At 39.6% G+C, this 26094-nt stretch overlaps 1 protein-coding gene and 1 long non-coding RNA gene across 2 annotated transcripts in view; one reads left to right on the top strand and one right to left on the bottom strand.

Moving 5' to 3' along the window:
- The window catches only part of LOC125465594 (uncharacterized), a 45616-nt gene extending 22941 nt beyond the window's left edge, over positions 1–22675 (top strand). The window contains exon 3 of the long non-coding RNA XR_007250284.2: positions 22076–22675. This is a non-coding gene — a long non-coding RNA (uncharacterized LOC125465594). The remainder of the gene's footprint in view (positions 1–22075) is intronic.
- Positions 1–26094, bottom strand: part of LOC125465591 (hemicentin-2-like) — a 103708-nt gene that overhangs the window by 42225 nt on the left and 35389 nt on the right. Inside the window, exons 5-9 of the mRNA XM_048559286.2 lie at positions 13807–13996; positions 12675–12769; positions 12038–12230; positions 11050–11147; positions 1545–1703 (exon numbers count right to left, since the gene is read on the bottom strand). Of these exons, the coding sequence (XP_048415243.1) occupies positions 1545–1703; positions 11050–11147; positions 12038–12230; positions 12675–12769; positions 13807–13996 (735 nt within the window). The remainder of the gene's footprint in view (positions 1–1544; positions 1704–11049; positions 11148–12037; positions 12231–12674; positions 12770–13806; positions 13997–26094) is intronic.

The following is a 26094-nucleotide window of genomic DNA, read 5'->3' as shown; positions in this document are numbered from 1 at the left end:
TCATAAGCTTTCCTGTTCACTTACTGTTCAAGTAATCTCTGAGGTATGCGAACTCTTTGATTACCTCCCTTTCAAACATTTCTTATTGATATTTTACATTTACTTTTAAAAGATATCTTACGGAAAATATAGAAAGGGAATTAAAAGAAGCAAAAAAAAATTCTTATCATGAATCAGCTGATCTCATTACAGCCTTGGTTCAAACATGGACAAAAAAGCTGAATTCCAGAGGTGAGGTGAGAATGACAGCCCTTGACATCAAGGCTGCATTCAACCGAGTGTGGCATCAAGGAAACCTAGCAAAACTGGACACAATGGGTATCAAGGGGCAAACTCTCCACTGGTTGGAATCATACCTAGCAAATAGGAAGGTGGTTGTGGTTGTTGGAACTCAATCATATCAGGTCCCAGCCACCTCTGCAGTAGTACCTCAGGGTAATGTCCTAGGCACAACCATCTTCAGTGACTTTATCAACAACCTTCCTCCACCATAAGGTCAGAAGTAGGAACTTTCACCGATGATTGCACAATGTTCTTCAACTCCTCAAACACAGGCACAACCCATGTTCAAATGCAACAAGATTTGGACAATATCCAGGGTTGGGCTGAAAACTAGCATTCGTGCCACATAAATGTCATGCAATGGCCATCTCCAATAAGAGACAATCTAAACATCAACCCTTGACATCCTAGCATTGCCAGTGACCAGAGACTGAACACAGTGGCTGCAAGAGCAGGTCAGGGGCTAGGGAATACAGAGGCAAGTAACTCACCACCCAAATACTCAAAGCCTGTCCACTATCTACAAGGCACAAGTCAGCAGCATGATGGAATACTCCCCTCTTGCCTGGATGGGTGCAGCTCCAACAACACTCAAGAAGCTTGACACCGTCCAGGACTAAAAGAGGCTCACTGGATTAGTGTGACATCCACAAATATCCACTCCCTCCGCTACTAACGGTCAATAATGTACTATCTACAAGATGCACTGCAGAAGTTCACCAAAGATCCTCATAAACCGTCTTCCAAACTGATTAACCTCTTCGATCCAGAAGGACAAGGGCAGCAGATACATGGGAACACCACCACCTCCAAGTTCCCCACCAAGCCACTCAACATCCTGACTTGGAAATATATCAATGTTTCTTCACTGTCACTGGGTCAACATCCTAGAATTCTGTCCCTGATAGCATTGTGGATCAATCTGCAGCATATGGCCTGCAATGGTTCAAGAGGGCAGCTCAGCACCACTTACTCAAGGGCAACTAAGGATGGTCAATAAATAATGGCTAGCCAGTGATGCCTATGCCCCATGAATGAATAAATAAAATAAATTTTGAGTTTAATAAAGAGAATAGCTTCACTCCTGTAAGCTAAAACATCATTTAGTTACCGAAGTATTTATGTATGTGTATAATGTATTATGTTTAAATCATTACCATTTATCTTTCCTAATCATGTAACAATGAGATGTATTACAAATACTTTAAATAATCATTCACTGCAGGAACAAGTTGGAACAAATTGATGATATACGAGCTTACCTTTATTCCTGTGTTTTCCTTCAGAGTTTTTAATTAAATGGCCGCTCTTATACCATGGATAAACAATGATACCATTTCCAGTGGCTATGCAGGTCATAGCAGCAGAGAACCCTTTTGAAACAGTGAGGTCAGTTTTGAAAGAGACAGTCATTGGTGGAACTGAAAAGTAAGAAAAGTCATTGTGGTTTTTCCCTTCATCCAGAGGAGTTCATTACCTCCAAATTAACTCTCGTTTTAATGCAGTACTGAGTATCAAACCCACAGACAGCATGACTAGATGAAGTCAGTTCCTATGCCAGCCAGAAACACTGTGCATTGAAAATAAATTCCTTTTGGCTGACTATTGGAATCTATTTGTATTAATGCAGAGGCTCTTACTACTGGAATGCAAAACTCCATCTTTCATTTTACTAATTTACCTCTCTGTGTAATTCCACAGGGGGAGAATTTTGGCTTTGTGTAGTAAAATTGCACACAGCCTATAAGCCATTTTACACAAGATCTATTCCAGGCACTGAATACCAAGTGCTTACTTTGAGTAAAAACGGACTTAGAGAATGGAGGATAATTGGACAGAAATGCACATTAATTCAGCCTCCATTTTAGCTGTGGGTTTAAACCCCACCCTAGAAATTTGTGCACACAATCCAGGCTGATACTTCAAACAGAATAGTAGGAACACTGCTTCCTCATCTGAATAACACTGCAAACTGAGGCTCGACCTAATCTCTGAAGAAAATAAAAGGTATCATAACACATTTGTAAACAGCAAGTGAGTTCTTCAAGACTTTTCCCCAGGGCAGGATTGACTGCCACGAGGGGTCATAGTTTAAAACTGTTAGGAGGAAGGTATAGAGAAGACGTCAGAGGGAGGCTCTTCACCCAGAGAGTTGTGAGCGCATGGAATACTTTGCCAGTGGTAGTCGTGGAAGCGGAGTCATTAGTGACATTTAAGCGACTGCTGGACATGCACATGGACAGCGGTGAATTGAGGGGAATATAGGTTAGGTTATTTTATTTTTTTGGATTAGCATTATTCCACGGCACAACATCGTTGTCCAAAGGGCCTGTACTGAACTGTACTTTTTTATGCTCTATGTTCTATGTTCTAAGGGTCTTGGTTGACATTTAACTTATCAAGTCTTATAGTCATACAGCAGGAAACAGACCTAAAATGTCTACACTGACCAGACGTCCCAATGTGATCTAGTCCCATTTGGCCCAAATCCATCTAACTCCTTCCTATTCATGTACCAATCCAGATGTCTCTTAAATGTTGTAATTATGCCCATCTCCACCACATCCTCTTGCAGTTTCACACACACACTGCCGTCTACATGAAACAATTACTTCTCAGGTCCTTGCTAACTCTGTCTTCTCTCACCTTAAAGCTATACCTCTAGTTTTGGACTCACCCACCCCTCCACTCTCAACAAAAATCTGTAATAAATTAGTTAGTTATTACCGTACCCAAGTATATCGTTGTGGTTCCCCAAATTATAATAGGGACTACACTTCAAATAGGAACTCATTGGTTGTTGTGTGCTATGGGACATCCTGAGGTCAGGAATGTTGCTCATTCAAAAACGTGGAGCCCTCTCCCTATTGCTTTGCAGACATACCTATGCTGCCTTGTCTGCTGCATTTCAAAAAAGCTGGCTTTCTTTTATCTGCAATGGGATCATTTGGTTTGGGCAACAAATGCTGACTTTGACAGTGATACATCTATGAAAAAACTACATGCATTTTATCTTTTCTTTCAGTACATTCTTCCACTTTCTACACCAGCAGTTTGAAAAATAAAATTAGTTGCAGCAAGAGTTTCCCCGCTGTTAAAGCTGATTGGATGGTAGGTGCAAAACAAGAAGCAAAATATTATTCTTGCATAAGTATAGTTGCAGTATGACAAAATAACATGGAGTTTCAATTGATAAATGTAGATAAAAAGATATATAATAGGGCACGTTGCGATAGGAATACATCAGTTTACTCTTAAAGATACCAATGCATTGCCATTCATCAGTAGTTGTGTTCCATGACATAATTACATCATCACAGCATTAATCATATTCCAGTGATAGTAGGAACTGCAGATGCTGGAGAATCTGAGATAACAAGGTGTAGAGCTGGATGAACACAGCAGGCCAAGCAGCATCAGAGGAGCAGGAAGGCTGATGTTTCGGGCCTAGGCTCTTCTTCAGAAATGGGGGAAGGGTAGGGGGTTCTAAAATAAATAGGGAGAGAGGGGGAGGCAGATAGAAGATGGATAGAGGAGAAGATAGGCAGAGAGGAGGCAGACAGGTCAAATGGGTGGGGATGGAACCAGTCAAGGTGGTTTAAACAAAAACGGTAAAGAAAATGCCATGTGTCACAGCTATAATGTTATAGATGGTGTGACATACTTGATTTGCTGTTGGTATATGGCATGAATAAACATTCTGTCTCAAGGTTTTAATTAATTCGTCATTCATTATTGCTGCATCACGTGCCTGTGGTAAAAGTCACTTTGGGAATCTTTTCCATACCTTAATGCAAAACTTGCTATTGAATACTGGTTAGTTATTGTTTCAGAGATAGTAGGAACTGCAGATGCTGGAGAATCTGAGATAACAAGGTGTAGAGCTGGATGAACACAGCAGGCCAAGCAGCATCAGAGGAGCAGGAAAGCCCAAAACGTCAGCCTTCCTGCTCCTATGATGCAGCTTGGCCTGCTGTGTTCATTCAGCTCTACACCGTGTTATCACTGGTTAGTTGTTGCTTTTAGGTTGGTAGCTATCGTAAAAGTCTTAAAATGTAAAAGCTTATCATATAATGCTTCCAGTCAGTTACTGGAAAATCAAATATCTTTTAAAGTGAATTGGTCTCTACAGAGATCAAAACACTCTACACACTTTGACACTGAGTGTAAACAGTATGAAGACATATGAATCAGGAGAGTGATGGAATCTTCAAAGTTAATCACTCTAATCACTCTATCTAAAGTTTAATTTTTGTTTAACCCTAGTAACTAAATTCGCTCCAGACTCTTTGAAGCACAAGGCAAGCTGAATTCACCAGGTACCCACTCTGACTTCCATGTTGAAAATTTTCAGTAGTAGGATAGAAAGCTGCATTTCAATTTAGCAAGATGCGCACAAAGCAAGATCATTAACGTACAGTAATCAACCTCACTAGGATCTTGCCTTGGTGGAACTTAGTTAAAAGGTGCAGTAAGTTGCTCCTTAAGTTGAAATAGACCTCACTGGATTTCTTGTGCTATTGCACTACAGCTCTCACCGTAGCCCACGTCATTCAGCCCCTTTATGGTTCAACCCCTTGTTTCTGTGAATTTTGTAATTACATTCTTCTATGAAGACAGACACAATGGGGAATCTTTGGTAAACAAGGAACTGGAAGATATTAAGATTAGTTACAGAAGTAGCACTAGAAAATATAATGGGACTTAGAATAGATAAATTCCCTTGACATGAATGATATATCTTCCAAAGCGCTGAAACCGATGGCTGGGGAAGGTAATAGATTAGTAGACAATGACCATTAATAATCTTGCAAAATTCTACGGGCACTGAATTGTCTTTACTGAGTGGAACATAGCCATGTAACCCCACTACTAAAGGAATGAGGGAGAGGGAAAAAATAGTAATTACATACTTGTTAGCTTAACATCAGTTGTGTGGGAAATGGTAGCGTCTATAATCAAGGATGTAATTACAAGAACCTGAGAAGTAATGGCAGAATTGATAAGGAGGAACCAGCCAACGTGATATATTTAAATTTTCAGAGTGATTTTAAAAAGGTTCCACAGAAGAGGTGGATAAATAAAATTAATTCACATGGAAATGGGGATGGATATACTGACTTTGAGAACTCACCAACATACAGTAAACAAACGGTAGGAAAGGCACTGTGACCGATGTGGTATTGCATAGGCCATTACTGTTCACAGTATATCAATGATTTGGATGTGCCGATTAAAAAGAATTCCAAGTTTGCAGATGGCACAGAACTAGATGGGAATGGGAGTTGTGAGGATGATACAAAATTTGTCAAAGGCATTTGGAGAGGCTAAGTCTGTGAGCAAAAAAATGGTAGCTGGAATACAATGCAGAGAAATGTGAGGTAGGAAATGTTGAGAAGCTGGACAATGTTGAACTTCAAAGGGATTTGGATGTCCTTGAAAGTTAACATGCCAGCAATTAAGAAGCTAAATAACATTGTCCTTCATTTTGTCACTAGTTCAACCAATACACACCAAAAAACCCTCCTTCTTTCCGGCATGTGTATTCCTTATGTACTTTTTAATACAATTAACAAATTAGCTAACAATACCTCTTTCTCTTACTAACCCTTAACTCATATATAGCTAATATCCTATTCACAGACTTAAATGCTGACATGTTCAAGACTGAGATAGCTAGACATTAACATATTAAAAATGTTAAGGGATATGGAGTTAGTGAAGGTATTAGCCATGGTCTCACTGAATAGAGCTTATATAGACAAGATAAACTTCTAACTCTCCCCTTGCCATGTTATTCCCAATTAACTAAAATCAATATGCTTGTCCCTGTATCCATGTGTCCATCTGTGTTTCTATACTGAAACCCTTCACTTCCATCCATAACATCATGTTCAATGTACTCCTACCTTGTCAAACCATTACATCACTGTCAAAATGTGTCCTGTAGGAACAGTTAGGCACATTGACAGACCAAAAACAGAAATTGCTGGCAAAACTCAGTAGGTCTGCCCATATCTGAGGAGAGAAAACAGAGTTAGTGCTTCAAGTCCAGGGACTCTTCTTCAGAACTGTTAGCAGCTAAGTTTGTTGACATCTTTCACAATTAGTGAACAGATTCTGCTGTGAATGTTTTTGCTACTACTTTGATATCCATCATTTTCTCTGAAATATGAATCATCAATGTTTATGTGTTTCTGCTCAACTGTGTCATAGAAACAGCCTCGGCAACACAAGATCCTACAAGTGAGTTCTTCTCCATCGTCACTTAACTCCTTCTAATACAAGTATGTCATGTAGGACAGTATTCATTTCTGTTCCACTTAATTAATTTATCTGACATCAGCTCCAGTTGTGGGGAAGCAATTACACTTTTGGGCTTGGAATTCTGCACCACTTAGACACGAATCCTGCAGTCACAGTTCTGCATGGAGGGGTGTGTATTTTCAAATGGATAACCTAGTCATACTTCGTGTAGGCTGTCCCCAATCCAGTTAGAATGATGTTGCATCAAAGGGACATATATAAAGCATTGATGAGACTACATCTCAACTTCTGTGCACAGTTTTCATCTCCCTATTTAAGGAAGGATGCAACTGCATTGGAGGTATCCAGAGAAATTTGTCAGATTGCTGCCTGGAGTGAGAGGGTTGAGTTTAGAAGAATTTAAAGGTTAGAAGACCATGGGATGATTTGAATAAAGTTTAAAATATCCTGAACGATCATGACAGGGTGGACCTGGAAATGATACTTACTCTGTGGGCAATCCCAGAACTGAGGGACACATTTAAACCTAGAGATCACCCTTTTAGGACAGCGATGAGGGGATCTTTCTTTCTTCTCTGACATTGTATGACTTTGAAACTGCATCAGAAGATAGTGAAGGCAGCTTCAGCAAGTATTTTTCAGGCAGAAGTAGATAGATTCTTGATAGGCAGGGGAATAAATTGTGCACAGCGATGGATTTGAATGTGAATTGGGAACACAAACTAATCAGTCATAATCTTACTGAGTGGCAGAGCCGTTCACATCAATAGCTCTCATAATTTAGCCATCAGACACAGCATCTGCGTAGGCAGTCATAGAGTCATACAATATGGAAACAGACCCTTCGGTCCAATTTGTCTACTCTAACCAAGTTTCCTAAACTAAATTAGTCTCATTTCCTGTGAATGGCTCATATCCCTCTAAAGTTTTCCTATTCAAGTAACTGTCCAAATGTCTTTTAAACATTGTATCTGTACTTGGATCTGCCACTTCCTCTGGCAGTTTATTCCACAGACGAATTACTCTGTCTGTGAAGAAGTTGCCCCTCGGGTCCCTTTCAAATCTTTCTCCTCTCACCTTAAAATTATACAGTTTTGAACTCCCTTACCCTAGGGAAAAGACCTTTGCTATTCACCTTACCCATGCCCCTCATGATTTTATAACCCTCTATAAGATCACCGCTCAGCTTCTTACATTCCAGGGTAAAAAGTCCCAGCTTATTCAGCCTCCTATAACTCAAAACCTCCAGTCCCAGTAACATCCTTGGATATCTTTTCCGCACTCTGTCCAATTTAATAACATCCTTCCTAAAGCCTGCTCAATTGTAAAGCAACTGAATGAAATAACTATACTCATCACACTCAGAAATTTTAATTGGTAGCTACATCCCAATAAATTGGTTGCTTCACAGGTGTAAAACTCCTCAGTGCTTATAGCCACATCAGAAATGTCTAGTGTTTGATTTCACAATCTGAGGGCAGGAAAACAACAGTCTTTTTAAAAAGGTAACAATAGAAAGAAGTTACATTAATTTAAATAGGTCAAAATATTAACATTTCATATAACTTATGTTCAGATTTAGAACATAAAAAATGGTCTGTACGTTTGAAGAAATATAACATTAATATAACCAACTGGTTAACATGGCAAAGATTCAAATTTCAACTAATTTTCTTCCATTCTGAAGCCAGCAAAAAAAACTGAAATAAATTCAGAAACAAACTTTCAGCTGATCACTTTGTTTACTATTATACATGAACATATTGCCCCCAGAAACACAATATCACCAACACGTTGCCCCTCAGGTTGACCAAAACTCAGTTATGATTGCAACTTTTGTAATGCATTTATCTAATGTCATTTGATAATACTCTTGGCAGTGACTATGGCTTTGAATTTACTGGAGTGGGACATGTTGTCATGTGCGCCATGTATTAGTTTCCTCACAGCATCAGCATAAAATATTCACACCTACAAGTCGCTGTGCGTACGATGTGATAAAGTCAGTGAGTGCAGTGCATTTTCTGGGATCTTCATGAACAATTAGATCAGTAGTAGATCATGGCACCAGTTCCCTTGATAGATTGCCAAATCATTTAGCAGAATACCTTATTTTCAGGAATTTCAGACAAGAGTCAAGATGGCTGACCGTGAGAAATATTCTTCCCTTCAGATCCTTCTTACATGCTTGGAATCTCACCCCTTTGCACATTGGACTCAAAGTGGCCTTGATTGGGAAGAGACCATGATCCAGCACTTGATGGGTTATGACTTTACAAAGAAAGACTGGAGAGTTATGGAAAGTTTTTTTTGTCCCAATTAATCCCAAACATTTCTGTGATGCAGAATTCTGTGCTTTTTAAGCCGCTCCCAGGGTTGGGTTAAATCACCCAAAATTGGAGGACAAGCAGCTCAGTGAAAGGCACTCATTGGTCTTCCGAAAATTTGCTGGTCTTCCCATGCGAAGAGTTGTCCTTGACAGAGCATTATGGACCAGTACATTCCAGGCAAGAACAATGTGCTGAGAGATGCGTTAAATCTTGGGGCAGCCAGAAAGTAAACATGGATTAACACAGAAAATAATAGACAAAAAGGAAAAGGAAGCAAGAAACAAAACAAACACTTAAAAAACCTCAAGAATCAAATTACCGCCTGTAAAGCCGAAAGTCTACTGATTCATTAGTTCCATTTCTGGGCTAGAGATGTTGACTACAAGTAAGGGAATATTAATCTCATGATTAAAAGAGCTGTTACATTGTCAAGTATAAGCCCTAATTTTCTGCAGTTAATTTCTAAGTTTAATTCAATTTAACCACGTGAAGCAGGTATTTCCTATTACTCACCAGAAGGCCATCAGAGAGACCTGGATTTTGTAGCATTGATAGCCAAATTTGGCCAGTAATTTTGCCAAAAAGTACTTTGTATTTACAAGCACATTGATTATGTCAGCAAGGATAGAACATAGAATATAGAACATAGAACAATACAGCGCAGAACAGGCTCTTTGGCTCTCGATATTGCGCCAACCTGTGAACTAATCTAAGCCCCTCCCCCTACACTATCCCATCATTATCCATATGCTTATCCAAAGACTGTTTAAATGCTCCTAATGTGGCTGAGTTAACTACATTGGCAGGCAGGGCGTTCCACGCCTTTACCACTCTCTGAGTAAAGAACCTGCCTCTGACATCTGTCTTAAATCTATCACCCCTCAATTTGTAGCTGTGCCCCCTTGTACAAGCTGAAGTCATCATCCTCGGAAAAAGACTCTCACTGTCCACCCTATCTTATATGCTTGTTACTCCCCTACTCATTCTGGGCCATTGTTCCTGCTTCAGACACTTGGGAACTTGGCCAAACTCACCCTAAAAATATCCTCCATCTGGCAATGATCAGCATCTTCCCCTTGTGCTAGAGCACAGATGGAGCTGGACTGCCCTCAACCTGGAAATATAATGTGGCTCCAGAGACCAATAGCACATTGTGTATTTCAAAAGTGAACAATCACATTTGGCAGAACTTTAGAAACAAGAAGTAGCAAAAGCATGCTGAAGGTTTCTTTTATAAAAATATATGAGAAATGGCTGAGAATCAACAAGATAAATAGCCGATTTTCCTTTACATTTTTAGCTGTGCTGAAACAAGCTTCAAATGAGCTATTTACATGGCAAATAGAATTGAATATTCTGGACATAAGCATTTGAACACTTAATAGCTCCAAATCTTATCCCATTTTAATAGATATTGAGCATTTTATTTTAAGTTTGGTAGACAGAGCAACATTATATGAATGCTTTAAACATCTGCCCAGTTGTATCATCAGCAGTCACTTCAAGGCTCATAGTCATGAAATTACAAGGACTAGCTTAGCATTTCACAGATATTAATGTCAGCCCTCATTAATCCAGAAAGGGACATTAAAAAGCACAGTAAATAAAAACCAAAAGAACTAACGATGCTATAAAGGGTCTGAGGAATGGTTACCCAATCCAAAACGTTCATTCTGATTTCTCTCCAACGATGCTGCCAGGCCTACTGAGCTTTTCCAGCAATTTATGTTTTTCTTTGTTATTAAAAGGTACAGAACTATTTAGAAACAAGTCCTAATTTAAAAGACGGCATTTTCTTCTCAAAATATCGTTTGTTAAGATTTTTGTTATGAACAGGATTCAGTAGGAACTACCAGGTGACATTGTCTAAGTGTTAAACTCGCCCAATGTAAAAGTATGCCAAAATGAACTGATGATAAGAGATAATGGGAACTGCAGATGCTGGAGAATCCAAGATAACAAAGTGTGAAGCTGGATGAACACAGCAGGCCAAGCAGCATCTCAGGAGCACAAAAGCTGACGTTTCAGGCCTAGACCCCCGAAACGTCAGTTTTTGTGCTCCTGAGATGCTGCTTGGCCTCCTGTGTTCATCCAGCTTCACACTTTGTTATCTTGAACAGATGATAAAATAGCTTTGCAACGTCTACCATCTAGGGAGGGATTTACTCACCTAATACTTTGAGACTGATCTGTCGAGAGGTCACAGTGCAAGAGATGTGTGGATTCAAAGCTCGGCAAAAATATTCCTCAGCATCAGATTCCTGAACACTACACAGAAAAGGAATTAAGTGATTTGTGAAAAATCACTGAAATTATGTCAGGAATATAACTAGTTAATTAATTACTCATTCAGGTGACTGTAAATGTGAGAATGATAAAACAAAACACATCACCTCAGGCAGATTGAAATAATTTGTCACAAAACACCTCAGTGCATTGTAATCACACACTGGAGTATCTCTCCTGAATCTGCACCAGTGCTAAAGTACCCCACCCTCATCACTAACATGAAATGAAAACATGGAGCCACATGTATTGCAAACTAATTTCCTTTATAGCTCTGCTATGGAAATGCTAAACTCACAGAGTGGATTGCTGTGATTATGTGTACACTGTTCTGCCACAGTAACTTCACAAAAATATCTTATGGTCCTCTCATTCAGGAGCAATATTTTCATCTTTGATAGTCATGTGTTCAAGCCTGCAGACCATCGTTGTTCTCTCTTATAAAGCAAGGAATGAATTAGCCATGAATCAAACATATATATAAGTGCTCCAGTGGGACATTCTTCACAGTTGCACTGGAGAGTCTGGTTTTTGTATTGCATGACATTGGCCTAAGCAGTGTATCAAACACATAGAGCTCTAAGTTTTACAAGCTTAAAGTATGGCTATTTCAAATATCTGGGAACCAACAGATAATGAGAAGACATAACAAAGCAGCACACAAGGAATATTGCCTTTAATCTTGGCTGTCAATTTAACATAGTAGCCTGGAGGTGTTGTCTTTTAGATGATCCTATTCAGATGGACTGAGAAATACCATTACGCTACTGAAGTCAATGGAGTTGAATAGTGGAGCACAGTTAGCACCTGAACCATGCCCAAGATGAATTTCTATATTCTAGAGTCATTGCATTGTGAAAATGTACTGTCACCTGCTGACTGCAAGGTCACCGTTCTCCTTTGAGACAAGGTGTAGATTTTCCTGGTTGCTCAGCAATCGGTTATTGTTGAACCAGCTAACCCTGGCTGCAGGGTTGTCAAAAGGCAGTTCACACTCCACACTTCCGACATCTCCTCTTCTGACAGTGACACAGCTCCATTGTCGTGTAAATTTCCGATCCATTGCTAGAAATGAAAGAGAAAGGCAACAGCTAGAAACGCAGCTATAAAAGTGAATGCCAAGACATTGAAATAGCTAATCATATGGCTTGAAAATTAATTCAAGTGACTGTTCTGCACAAACATCTCTTTCTACATGGCAAAGGTCTTTACCAGGGTCACTAAAATGTACACATTATTTTACGAAGATGGGAGCATGCATGCATCATTTATAAAAGCATTTTATTCTTTCCATCAAGTTATTTTGCTGATTAGGTTCATTTAAAAATTGTTTACTCATTATAAAATATAACGGAGAACAAGTTACTTGGTGCCCATTTTCAGGAGGGAACAAGCCAGAAGAGGCAACCTAACAATCAGCAATACTGCAATTCTGTAAAATCCAATCTTACAAGTCACAGTAATTTTAAGGTCTGATTGTTGGCTGATAGTCTGCTGAGTTGGCTTTACCAGCAGGCAGGAGATATGCTGCCTGTAAAGTTACTATTTCAATCCTATTATTCCCTTCACAGTGATAGAGGCCTTCATCTTCTAAAGACGTATTCCTGTAAAACACAACATCAGAAAGAGCCCATAAAATATACATCATTACAGAACTAGCCAGTAACATACTGTCCACACAAGGGTTTTCTCTCTTGAGCGGATTTCTTAATAGTTTAGAAGTGATGCTTGTGAGCTGAGCAATACCAACGTCATGAATCATCTGTGATGTTATCATTTACTGTCATTTCATCTGTCAAGGTGGAATATTAAAGATTATTTTTATGTGGTGCCCTTTAATGTTTTAAACATTAAACCTTATCAGCAGTATCATTGGTGAATGAATGTTGCAGGAATCATTCCAGTTTCAAACTTAAATGGAATCTCTGTGCTGTGTTATATTTTGCATGAGCAGGGTCGTGGCTCCAATAGACTCCCATTATTCAGACATTTTTGTGCAATGCTAACAGTTCAGAGTCCAGGTGAAGCTGTTTTTTAATATCTTGGGTATGACTCAGTCTCAAACTTCTGGTTTGACAGAAAACAGAACTCACCAAAAACCCCCCTCCCCGAAGATTGGATTTTTTTTCTTGATCAACTGAATCCCAACTCTGTGGAAATACATCAATTGATAGGCCCTGGTTAGAATTCAAATATTCAGAACACAGTATGAGGACCTTTGATGTGTTCCCCTGTTGCCTGTATCTAGTGTTGAAACAGGTTCCTCTGGTTCAAAAGTTAAATATTTGCATATCTACAGGACTCAACTGTCTGGAAACAAAACACAAGGTCACACAGAAATGATGTGAAAAGGATAGTGTATCCTTCAAAAGTTGGTTTGTGCTCTTCGTACACCTTTTCAAAACAGCATGACTGTAGATACCTATGTCTGCTGTGACAATAGTGTTTTTTAAAACAAGCATGAACACAATCAGTATGGAAAGCTAATAATTCCTATTCTAATATCAAAGATAACCGTTGATAATTTAATAAATCCATTTCACAGCAGGCAAATGAACAAGGCAGGAAATTACAATTAATTTTATAATTCTGCACTATATAATCAGCATGCTTTACTAGAAAGTGTTAAATGCTTATTTACCGTAATATTAACATGTGTCGGTTGTCATCATATTTATGTTCCCTGACACCATTTAAAGGCTGGTTGTTTTTGTACCATGTGACATTTGGCCAAGGGAATCCCTGAATTGTGCGATGCATGGTCGCTGTTTCTCCCCATGCTCCAGTGATGTTCTCTGGGTTCCTAGTGATGAGGAGTTTGGACATTGAGGCTAAAGAAGAAGCACAAACAGACAGTCATCAAACTTCCCACATTAACCTCAGTTTTAAAATCATCTTAATCATCTGTTCAGAGTCAGCATACACTTGCAACACAAAACCTAAAAAGATGCATTGGTCACCTAATTAATAGTCAATCAATGTTTTAAGGACAGCAAACAGTGAAGGAGTTCTTAGCAGAGGGTCAGTGGGGACCCATGCCCCCATACCATCCCAGGGAGGGGCTCACTGCCCCAGAGGAGAGTCTGAGTGAGGAAATTAACCTCGCCCTGCTCACCTGGGGCAGGACCTTGACAGCCCCAACCGCTAGATATCACACCAGGAGCAAGACAGCAGATATTGTCATCCCTGGGATATGTGCTGGAACTGAGCGCCCAGTTAAAGGCGTTGCGCAAAATTGTAAGGGACAGACTGGAAGGACAAGATGATCAGAGGGCATGACAGGATTGCTTCGATGTCCCATCTGTAGTTAGCAAGATTATGGTAAAGACCCGACCCAGGAAACCTGGGTTCGCCCCCTTTTGGAATGGCCCCATGAAGTTATCATCAGTGGAGGCACATCGATATGCGAGGGAAGGGCGTCTGGAAACACCGGTCCCAACTTAAAGAATATGCGGACACCAATTGAGACCCTGAATGATATGTTTGATTCACAGAATGACCCCCTACCAGACGTCCAAGCAAGTTGATCGGGAGCACGGGAAGTTGCGCGAGGCGACGTAGCCTTTGGAACATTGTTAACATAAAGTGGTCAGACACAGTTTTCGCCATTTGAGTTTAAACATGTTTAAGGTGATGCATGTAGTCATGGTGTTCTTATTATCATGGTTGCAGGGGTGTCAGGATTAGAGGATAACTTGTTTCACAAGACCCACATACTCCTACACAGTAATTGGACCGTGTGCTACCCACTTGCCCAGTCAGTTGCAGCATTGTTTGTAGCCACCCCTGGCAGATACACTAGACGCACCCTGTGTGGGCTGAACCGGTACATATCCATGAGGTATACAAGGGAGACGTGTGGAACTGATAAACTCAATTAAGTCTCTACGCGCAGCAGACCCGGTATGCCATTGATTACCGGTTAGCCCAGCAGGGCGGGGTACGTACAATAGTAGTAGGAGACAGGTGTATAACACACATCACGGGTGAGTCCTACAACATCACCCAGGCCATTAACAATTTGCGTAAACAGGCTGACGCCTTCAGGCAAGGACCCGGGAAAGGGGACGGTTGGCTCGAGTGGTTCTTGGGGACCATACCTTCTGCGTGCCTTAATTATATTGATTGTCATCATTGCTGCTTGCTGTGTTGTTATGGCTGTCTTTAATTCATGCTGTAAAACACTGACTTCCAGAATTATGCCCGATGCAAGTGTCCATACCCACGAGACTGTTGCGTGCCTCTTGATGGGTGGCTCAGGGACGTTCCAACAATGGCTGTAAGTGGTTGAGAGGCAATGAGCACTCATGACTCTGACCACAAGGGGGGACGAAAGGAGTAAGCAACGTAATTTACTGAAGAAGGAAGTAAAGACATTAATTTTTAGAAGACATTGTAAAGTAATTAAAAGACATTAACTTTTAAAAGGCATTAACTGACTGAAGGAAGAAGTAAAGAGATCAACAGCATAAAGGACCCGTTAGATTGAACTTTACACAATGAAGATGTGAACACCCGCTTTGCAAGACACCGGGAACAGATTGAAGAACTGTGTACATGACTTGTGGGGGAGGCTGGCGAGTAACAGCAAATGTATATAAGCTTTGAAATCGTCTGTAATAGCTGAGAAGTTTGGTGAGGCCCCTTTGAGGTCCCTGCTTCTCCCAAGAGCTTTTAAAGCTTTTGTTATTAAACTGTGTCTGACTCACTGCAGAATCGTACTTGGTAATATTTCACCTACAACAGTAGTATAAAAATGTGATTATCAATATTTTTCAAAAATGTGAACGAGATACTCCTGTCAATTATGAATGAACTGCATTGTGACATTTGAATATATGGAAGGCTCAAAGATCATGAAGCTGGAATTCTTTATTCCACTGCCATCAGATCATCGCAAACATGAAGAGAAATTAAGGAACAACAAGGAGCTACTGTGGACAACAGAAACGTTGGCAGAGCTGTGCATAGTGAGGAGGACTGCCGGATGATTATGGGCAGCATGGTGGCTCAGTGGTTAGCATTGCTACCTCACAGTGCCAGGGACCCGGGTTTGACTCCAGCCGCGGGTGACAGTCTGTGTGAAGTTTGCATGTCCTCTCTCTGTTTGCATGGGTTTCCTCTGGGTGCTCCGGTTTCCTCCCACAGGCCAAAGGTGTGCAGGTTAGGTGGATTGGCTATGTTAAATTGCCCATAGTGTTCAGGAGTGTGTAGATTAGCAGGGTTATGTGGGTCTGGATGGGATGCTCCAAGGATCAGTGTGGACTTGTTGGGCCGAATGGCCTATTTCCACACTGTAGGGATTCAATGAACTATCTAGATGATTGCATAATATAGATAGACTAAAGATTTGTGTGGGGAAGTAGCAGCTGAAACTTAATCTAGCCCAATGTGAGATGGCGTATTTGGAAGTCCTAATGCTAGAGGAAATTATACAATGGCAGAACGCTTAGTAGCATCAGCATACAGTGGGATGTGAGCGCAAGGGACCACATTTCGCTGAAAGTGGATAAGGTGGCCTTCATCAATAAGGGCATCGTGCATAAAAATTGCTAAGTCATGTTGAAGCTGTATAGAACCTTAGCTCGGCCACATGTGGAATATGGTGTACAGTCCTGGTCGCCACACTGCCAGAAGGGCATGAAGGCTTTGAGAAAGTACAGGAATGATTTACCAGGTTGTTGCTTGGTTTGGAGGGTATTAGCTATGAGGACAGACTGGGCAAACTTGGGTTTGTTTTCACTTGAATGTCGAAAATCGAAAGGTGATCTGATAGAAAGTTTACAAAAATATGAAAGGAATGGATAGTTAGAAACTTTTTTTCAGTGCGGTATAAATGTCAATTACTAGGAGTCATAGGTTTAAGACGGGGTAAGTTTAAAAGAAACATGAGAAGTTAATATTTGACACAGAGGTGGTAAATTCCTGGAATGCACTGCCAGAGAAGGTGGTGGAGGTCAATAAAATAACAACATTTAAGATACATGAATAGGCAGGGAATAGAGGAGTATGGACTGCATGGAAGCCAAAAGTTTTTAGTTTAGAAAGGCATTGTGTGTCAGCATAGTCTTGGTGGGCCAAAGGGTCTGTGCTTGTGTTGTTATGTTCCTAAGTTGTACTGTTCTTCGTTCTCTTTATTTGGGCAGGGAATAACCTTGTGGATTACAATGAGCTGAAGAATTCCTTTTCTGTCTGCTTTCCCTTGCATCAGCCCTCTCTCTACCAAAGATGCTCTTTCTTTTCCATCGAGAATCTGTTTAACTGCTGCAGCTGTCCTCCCTTGCCACTGCCTCCTGCTGCTTGAGGTCCTGTCATAGCACTAGAAACATAAATATAGGCAGTCCTTGGGTTGTGAATGGGTTCCATTTTTGAGTCCACTCGTGAATTGATATGTAAGCAAGTTGGTACACAATACAGGACATAAAGTAGCCATCGGTAATCACAGAAAACATTCGTGTGTCAGATCTTTAAAATTACACACCTGTATGGGATTGCGATCATAAGTACAAGCAATCATCAGTTGGGCATCACTAAACTGGGGGCACCATACAAGTCGAATGTCGGTGGGGAATAGGTCCTAGATTATTCGCTTAGATTTATTTGGACCATAGTTAAGCAGCAAACAATGCTAAACAGTCAGTGGTACAGCAGTGACACAACTACAAAGATTTTCCTAGAAATACCAGAATAGCTTTGCTGAAAATATCACTTCGCTACAAACTCAATTTCACACATAACTGTCAACTTCAAAGTACAAACCACTTCAGCAACAGTAAATCATTTATATCAAACCATATTTTCTGACTCAATCTCACTTTGTCAATTAATGTAGAGGACTGAATTATGAAGTCCTTTATTCCAAAAGCACTTCCAAATGTGTAACTATATAAATTAAATTCATGTCAGTTGTTACTAATATCTGAAAAGGTTACAATTAAACTCATTTGCTGTATCTGATTCCAAGGCATTAAGAAAGACAGCCAACAATTTAATTCATTTCAAGAACATTTTTTAACAGGAGGGCTTGATAGAGGATGCCATTAAAAATATCAACTTGTAGCTTTCTAATTTAACTTGTAATGAAAGTGCTGTGTGGTTTATTTAGTTTCTGCTTCGCTTTAAGATTTCCAGTGCTTTGTTCAATCCCACTGTGATTCGTACAGAAAGATCCCCATCTGTTGGCATAGGATAGTAGCATATAAACCATTTCCAGACATTTTCCCCTTGATACTAAATTTCACTTTTCAGAATTTGTAAGAACTGTAAAAAATCAGTGGATCCGCAAATAGCTCCCTTTTGTAGAGATTACTTCAACCTATTCACCTCCTAGATCCCTCAATCTCATCTCTCTCCAGAAAAACAACTAATTTTCTTATTCAATTTGCTACTATCTCCATTAGAACATAGAAATAGAACAATACAGCGCAGAACAGCCCCTTCGGCCCTCAATGTTGCGCCGACCTGTGAACTAATCTAAGCCCCTCCCCCTACACTATCCCATAGCTTCAGAATACCTCATCACCTTGTAACTGTTAACCTAGCTTGTGATCTCCAGGATAACCTTTGGCATGGCAGTTTCACTGGTGATCTTGCTGACTGTCATGTTTCTCTGAATCATCTCTATCATTGTGTCACATGTCTCTGCCTTCGTAAGATGGCCTCTTGCCAGCTACATGCCTCCCCCAACTTGCTCCATTTACACACTGTAATTAATGACCTTGTTCTGGCACATTTCTATGAATTCGACATTTCTCGAGGATTCCATTCTATATCCTATTTTTTTCTCCATTTTACTTATAGCCCTAGAATCATCAGCCAACCACATTCAAACAATTGCAGATGATTCTATCCTACTTCCCTCACATTGCAAACCCTTGTGTCTATAACCACCAGTTTGCTTTCTGTGCACTGATTCACTCACAGTTGATCTGATCTCTATCATGCCTCTTGATAAAGAATACATCATTTTCCTAAGGCCCCAAGGTCTCATGTCTAATCAACAGCCTCCTTTTCTTCCCATATAAGGTTCTGTCCTTTCTCTTACTTCGTCCAAGAACAAGAAATGGGACAGACAGTATGGAAAAGCTCAGGAATCTAACTTCAAAAACAGCAGATACTCTCAAAGCCTTTAGAGAGAGATGGGCACTCTTCCAACTCCATGTTGACTTAATCCCTTCCCTCTCTCCCAACCCTGATGGTCTTTATTGCCACAGCAAGCTTTGCACATAAATTAGCCAATTGGAAACTGCAGGTTACTTAGTCGTGGTGCATGATGGATGAAAATACCATGGGTGATTCGGTGACGGGAGAACCAAATTATTAACAAAAGACCTCAACTCCCCCACACTCTCAATTGCTAACCAGTCAAAGCATGTATAATGCCAGGTGAGTACAGCACCCAATTGGGGAATCATGTGCTACATGGGAGAATAGTCTGCCAACTTTCATATTCTGCTCTTATACATGAACAATGCCAAATTCAGCACAGTACTAGAGGATAGTTAATGGCCATTGAATCATTCCCCAGCAGACAACCAACTTAAAGGAAAATGAAAGAAATGCTACACATGAAACAGACCAGATCTTATACTTGAATATCAACATAACCTTAATAAATAACCACCAACTAGATGTGTCAGGAATGAGTCTGTTTGTAACCATTGGTAAATGCCATGTCCACTACTCCTCACAGAGGAATATTAATACTCAACTCCAAAGATATTGAGTTAAGCAGTTTAACAATCTCTGTTTCCAGTTCCTGGGTTAAAAGTTACCAAAGTGTTCATACCTGGAACTGTAACCCTTCACTGACACTCCTTCTGTCTTTAGTCCACCTGATCCCTACCAAGGGGTGACTATCTCCAGAAACACAATGAAAGGACACTCTTTCTCCTTTGTCTACTGTCTGAGAGCTTGCGCTGTAAGACACTGGCTCAATGTCTGCAAGAGAAGTCAGATGCTTTGTGTAATTTTTGCAAATATTTCCTTTAAGCTGGGTATTAAGTGGCCTTTCAATTTAGATACAAAACTGTGACATTTCAAAAGGTATTTGAAGGCTCTATAACCGATATTAGTTTTCTATGATAATTAAGCACATTGGATATTCGAACAAATCACCTATAGTATTTTCCTTACATCCTGAAGTCAAGTGCTGCAGTCACTGGAATGAAACTATGTTTTCTGTGTTGTTTTAATATGCTTTAGCTCTGTAGCATCCATATTAAAAATCCATTAAATCATAGCGAATTAAATACAGATCATTTTTATAACAGGTACTACATTCCTGTTCAAAGGAGAACAAGGGACTGAAGTAATCCACAGTTCTCAATCTGTGATAGCCAAATCACTCTAGGTACCACTGGCAAATTCCTACTGCCACATACCAGTCTAGTGACCAGCTGTATGCTGTAAATTTCATGCTGTTACCCCTTTCCCAAAGACAGAGCATGAATCTCAGGGGGCAAGAAAAGCAGGAGCTTCTTCAGTTCACTACTCCAAACATTGACCCCAAAATGCTAGCAACTCATTTAACCCTTTCACTAAAGGGAAATCACATCACCTGATCTTATGGATCGGGGAAATTTCTTCCAATCTTGGATGAGATAAACATGAGGATTCTGCTCACTGAGTGCCATGTGACAATGTTTGCCAACATTGGATAATCTGACAGAGCACACCCTATTTATAATACTAATACTCACAGCAAAGATTCCCCAGTTCAAGAGCAGAGCTCAAGGCTCATGCTGTCAGCTGGAAGCCTTGCTCACGGGTCACGCACATCAAGTTATCACAGTTGTCATCCAAATATTTTCCATTCATTAGAAATGGAAAATCACAGGCAGTGCATCTATCATTGCGTGTTAATTAAAGCAAGCACACAGGCCTTCCTTACCTTGGTAATTTGTTCCATTATGTATGAAAAGAAATGAATGTGATTATGTATTGTGCTTGACAACTGATAAAGTATTAACCTCCCCATATTCATAGGTCTGTGAGCTGACACTTTCTGGGTTGGCTGTATTGAGTTAAAATCACTAGATGGATACCAATGAAGAATATCATTTACCCAAACTGTCTCATTCCTTCAAAGAAAATGTGCAGATTCCCTTTGTGGCATTGAACTGTTTCTTAAATCATTCCCGAGCTCTCACCTTCACCGCCCTCACCACATACCTACTCTGTCAAATTATCACTCTTTGGGGAAAGCTTGTCAAATTTGCCCTTTTATTTGTTTGAACAATGTTCCCTTACTACTAAACAAATTTACTCTTAAGTATTGTTACTGACCTAACATTTTTCCTTACTTTCTGTTGATGTTACTCAAGTTATGGATTCACCGGAGAACGATATAGATTAAATTGGACAACCTATGGTCATATTTGATCATTTTACCTACTGAACAGGATATTCAGAGAAGGTTCAGTCACAGAGAGGAGCTGGGGTTGCACAAATCAGAAATAGGCAATATTATTTTAAAAACTTTGTTTCTCTAGCCTGCACGCCCATCTACTAAAATTGTACACCACCGAGAAACTGATGCAAAACAACCAAAACTTGCTACAATTCATTTAGCACTATCAGACCATGTTCAATAGAATATCAGTGATGTTGCATTGTTTCAGGAATACAGAAGTTGGGAAATAATCCACATATGTAAAATGTATGAAGAATCATTGCACATCAAATGTCCTAAAATTCGAATGGCAAGTTTATAGTGAATCATAGTCTTCACATGTTACTGAGAAAATTACTGACATCTAGTTGTGAAAAGACTGCTAGCAACCACAATATGATTTTCATTTAACTTTATTATTAACTTCATTTTGCTTTAATTAAAGATGTGCCACTTACAGGCCTTATAAATGCTAAGAGTAGTTTTAATACTGGGCAATCCCAACTTCGCTTTGCAGGTGTATTTTCCATGGTCTTCCTCCTTCGTACAAGGAAAGAACAGAAATCCGGTGTGTGACTGGTAAACCCAAACATTAATCCAGGGATGGGATCCTCCAAGGTAAGAAGCCAGAAGACAGAAGCAGACATACGAAGACCTTTCTCAACAGTGACACAAGAAATGTTCAAGAGTTTCTTTGTTAAAGCCACCATGTCAGAAGGATTGGATGTGAATATGAGAATATCCAAGACAGGTAATCAGAAGCAGAACCTAAAAATATCTTGCCTGCCACCTACAGATACACATAGCTAAATTCCCATGGCTGTTTAAATACCATCCAAGACTGTACTCCTCTGCATTCATGAAATTACCTTTATTTTCATGACCATTTTCAAAGCTTAAGCTCTATAGTTCAGGTTGATGAGAAGTCATCTTTGTCAGATTTACAACAACGTTGCAAATATGTTTATGAAGATTTCCAGTGGTCCTATTTCTACTGAATTTGTTTGCAATTCCATGAGCAATACCAAAGAAATGCTCATTGAGCAATTCACAATGTGCAATGCACCAGGGAATTTATACTGCATTGAGACACTATTACATTGTCTTAACTCTCGTGTGTCACTCATTTAAAAGTATATAAAATATATGATATATTCATATTATAAAACAAAGAACTGCAGATGCTGAAGATGTGAAACAAATAAAAAGAGAAATCATTGGAGAAACTCAGCAGGCCTGGCAGTATCTCTGGAGAGATAACAGGGTTAACTTTTCGAGTCAAGTGACCATTCTTCAGAACTCCTGATGAGTAAGGAGGACGAAGCCTTCAGCTCCTTCAGCTTACTTCACCATTCAATACAACCTTGGCTGATCTAACTGTGGTCATAACTCTACTTCTTGTCTACTTCCCATAATCCTTGACCTGATTGTTAATCTAACTCATCCTTGTATGTATTCACCAACAGATCCTCAACTTCTTTTAGCTAAGAGAATTTCACAGACTGATGACCTCTGAAATTTTTCCTTTCCTCAATCTTAAATGGGAGAGTGCTAATTTTAACAGTGCCATCTACTTTTAGACTCTCCAATACGAGCAGACATTCTCCCAATTAGGATTGATTAATTGTTCAATAATTTTGATTTGACTAAGCAACTGGGGAATTAAATTACATTCTATTTAACTGGGATTACAAACATCATGTGTTTATGATTTTATGGCTGCTTTTATAGCCGAAGCTAATATAAATTTGGCTAACAAATATAAAGATGCTTTGAGCTAAAACGTTTTATTGAAGGACACAGCTTTGTTTTAACTTATTTAAGTTCTTAAATGAACTTCAATTAACTTAATTTATTGAGTTAATTTAACATGGGGCGGCACGGTGGCTCAGTGGTTAGCACTGCTGCCTCACAGCACCAGGGACTATTGGGTGGCTGTCAGCGTGGAGTTTGTACATTCTCCCCATGTCTACTCCCAGTTTCCTCTGGGTGCTCCGGTTTCCTCTGACAGTCCGAAGATGTGCCGGTTAGGTGGACTGGCTATGTTAAATTGCCATAGTGTCCAGAGACATGCAGAGGCTAGGTGGGTTAGCCATGGGAAATGCAGGGTTACCGGCATGGGTGGGGGGTGGTGGTGGATTCTTTTTGTGTGGACACAATGGGCCAAATGGCCTGCTTCCACACTGCAGGGATTTCTATGAAAATATATCCCCTATGTATATTTGGTCTGTATGCTTATTTTGAACATGACATATTTTGCTGTATCTTGTAATAGAACTGCATAATCTCAATTTAACATATTCATTAGTATATAAATTGGGATTCTTGTTATAACCAGATCCCAGTCAAGGGTCTCCAAACCATTACAGTTCCAGATAGATTACCTCATACTGTTAAACTCACAGGTGAGGATGGATAAAATGGTTCCCCTTTTTATTGGATAGAAGATACAAAAGACATGTACTAATAAATTTAAGAACAGTTTCTTCCATGCTGTTATCAGTCTTATGAACAGACCTCTCCTATATTAGAATTGATCTTTCTCTGCACCTTCTTTGTAGCTTTAACAGTATATTCTGCATTCTGTTCTTTTACCCTGATGTACTATGTAAGGTACGATTTGCCTGGTTAGCATGCCATGCAATGCTTTTCCCTGATTTTCGGTACATGTGACAATAATAAATCAAATCTCCCACTGCTTGGTTGATACAACAAGGGAAATTTATAAAGGATTCCTGCCTTGTGGATACAATTCTTCCAGGCCTAAGTAAAATTATGTATTAAAATGAGCCAATTTAAGTAAGTTTTGTTCAATTCACAAAAGAATTAACAAAGTGAGTGAGTTTATTAATTGCTATTCACCTAACTTACATATTATAAATGAAGATAAATCCAAAAAGATTTTTTTCAAATGTACATGGTACAGTCTTTGATCATGAAGAATAGTATATGTCAAAAATTGCAGGAGTTACAGAGGTGGTTACTGCAAGTATGATATTGAATTTCTTGGTTTTGTAGGTTAATTGAAGTTCCTCTGTCCTGATTCCATTTTTTAAACGAGAATTCAGCAATCAGAATGAGAAAGAATCTTCCCTTTTATCTGGCTGCTGTTTCGCTGACTTCTAGCACTCAGAGTGAGTGGAAATCTTTACCTGCAATACAGGCGACTAAGGGATAGTTCTATAGCTTTTTCAGCACAATGGTGCTTGAACATAGATGGTACACACAAGAGCATTCATTTCCACCAGTCCCTCCAGTAGAGTAGAAATTGACTTTTCTTTAAAGGGAAAAATACAAACTGTGACTTCAGTTTAGGACAAAATTTGCAAGGGTAGTTTTCTGGCAGTGGGGTGGTTGGGGGGGACGCGGGTGCGTTGTTGTATCTCTTGTTGTTAAGTCTCTCCCTGTTTAAAGTTTCCCTGGTAATTTACGAGCTCAATAATCGACAGGTTTCATACAGCACTTTACCATGGAGTCCCTTATTTAAATCCACAGTCAAAGTTCTTCTTTGAACAGACATGCATTTGACAACATGTTTTGGAATTAAAGGTACAAATCAAAATTCAATAAACAGTTTGAAATTCTGCAGCATTGCCATAACAACACAAACATTTACATTGGTGCCACATTATCAGTGAAGACGTAAGGTGTCAGGCTAATACAGAAAACCTATCATGAAAGGAACTTCGTTGATGTTCTAATGAACAGATAAGGAGATTGGAGGAAGTGAAAATAGTAAGGCGATTATTATTTTACTATCATATGTTTACTATCCAATCAGAGTTCAGGATTTCGCTGACTATGTAATGGCTAGTAAGTGTTAATAAGTGATGATTTGTAGTGAGTTAGTGCACAAAAATGGATGAGCAAACACAGCGGAGAACACACTCAACACAACACCGCAGGAGAAGTACACCCAGTCAACTAGTTTCTCCAGATGGCATGCCTAGTTGATTAATGGAAAACCACTGCTTTTATTAAATATTATTAATTTTGTAATAGTTACATACACTCAATAAATTCTGTTAAATATTTTAAAACAAACTTGTGTCTGTGTCTTGTGATTATTCAGGAACAGTAAAGCTATTGACGGCCCTCCCGAACGCAGTAATTGATTTGAAATTGGAATTGGAATTGACTCAGGGCTTAGAATTAAAGTTAAAGAAAATCTCAAAATCTGTAGCTGTAACACTACATTCTGCATTCTATTCCATTACGCTGATGTACTTATGCCTGGTATGATTTGTCTGGTCAGCATGCAATACAGTACTTTTTACTGCATCTTGGTACATGTGACAACAATAAACCAAATCATTTCAAATCATCCACCCCTTGGTTGGTTCCAAAAAGGAATCCAATCAAATCCCCTCAGAATCCCATACGCTTTAATGAGATCAGCTCTCATTCTTCCAAACTTCAGTGAGAATAAGCCCATCCTGTTCAATAATTCCTCATTAGACAACTCATTCATCTCAGGAAGTAATCAACTGGCCCTTCTCTGGCCTACTATTAAGGTAATTATATCCTTTCTTAAGA

Source organism: Stegostoma tigrinum, chromosome 29 (assembly GCF_030684315.1).
Source record: "Stegostoma tigrinum isolate sSteTig4 chromosome 29, sSteTig4.hap1, whole genome shotgun sequence".
NCBI classification, from domain to species: Eukaryota; Metazoa; Chordata; class Chondrichthyes; order Orectolobiformes; family Stegostomatidae; genus Stegostoma; species Stegostoma tigrinum.
Note: the sequence above shows the minus strand (reverse complement) of the source record. Positions and strands in the feature narration are given on the sequence as shown.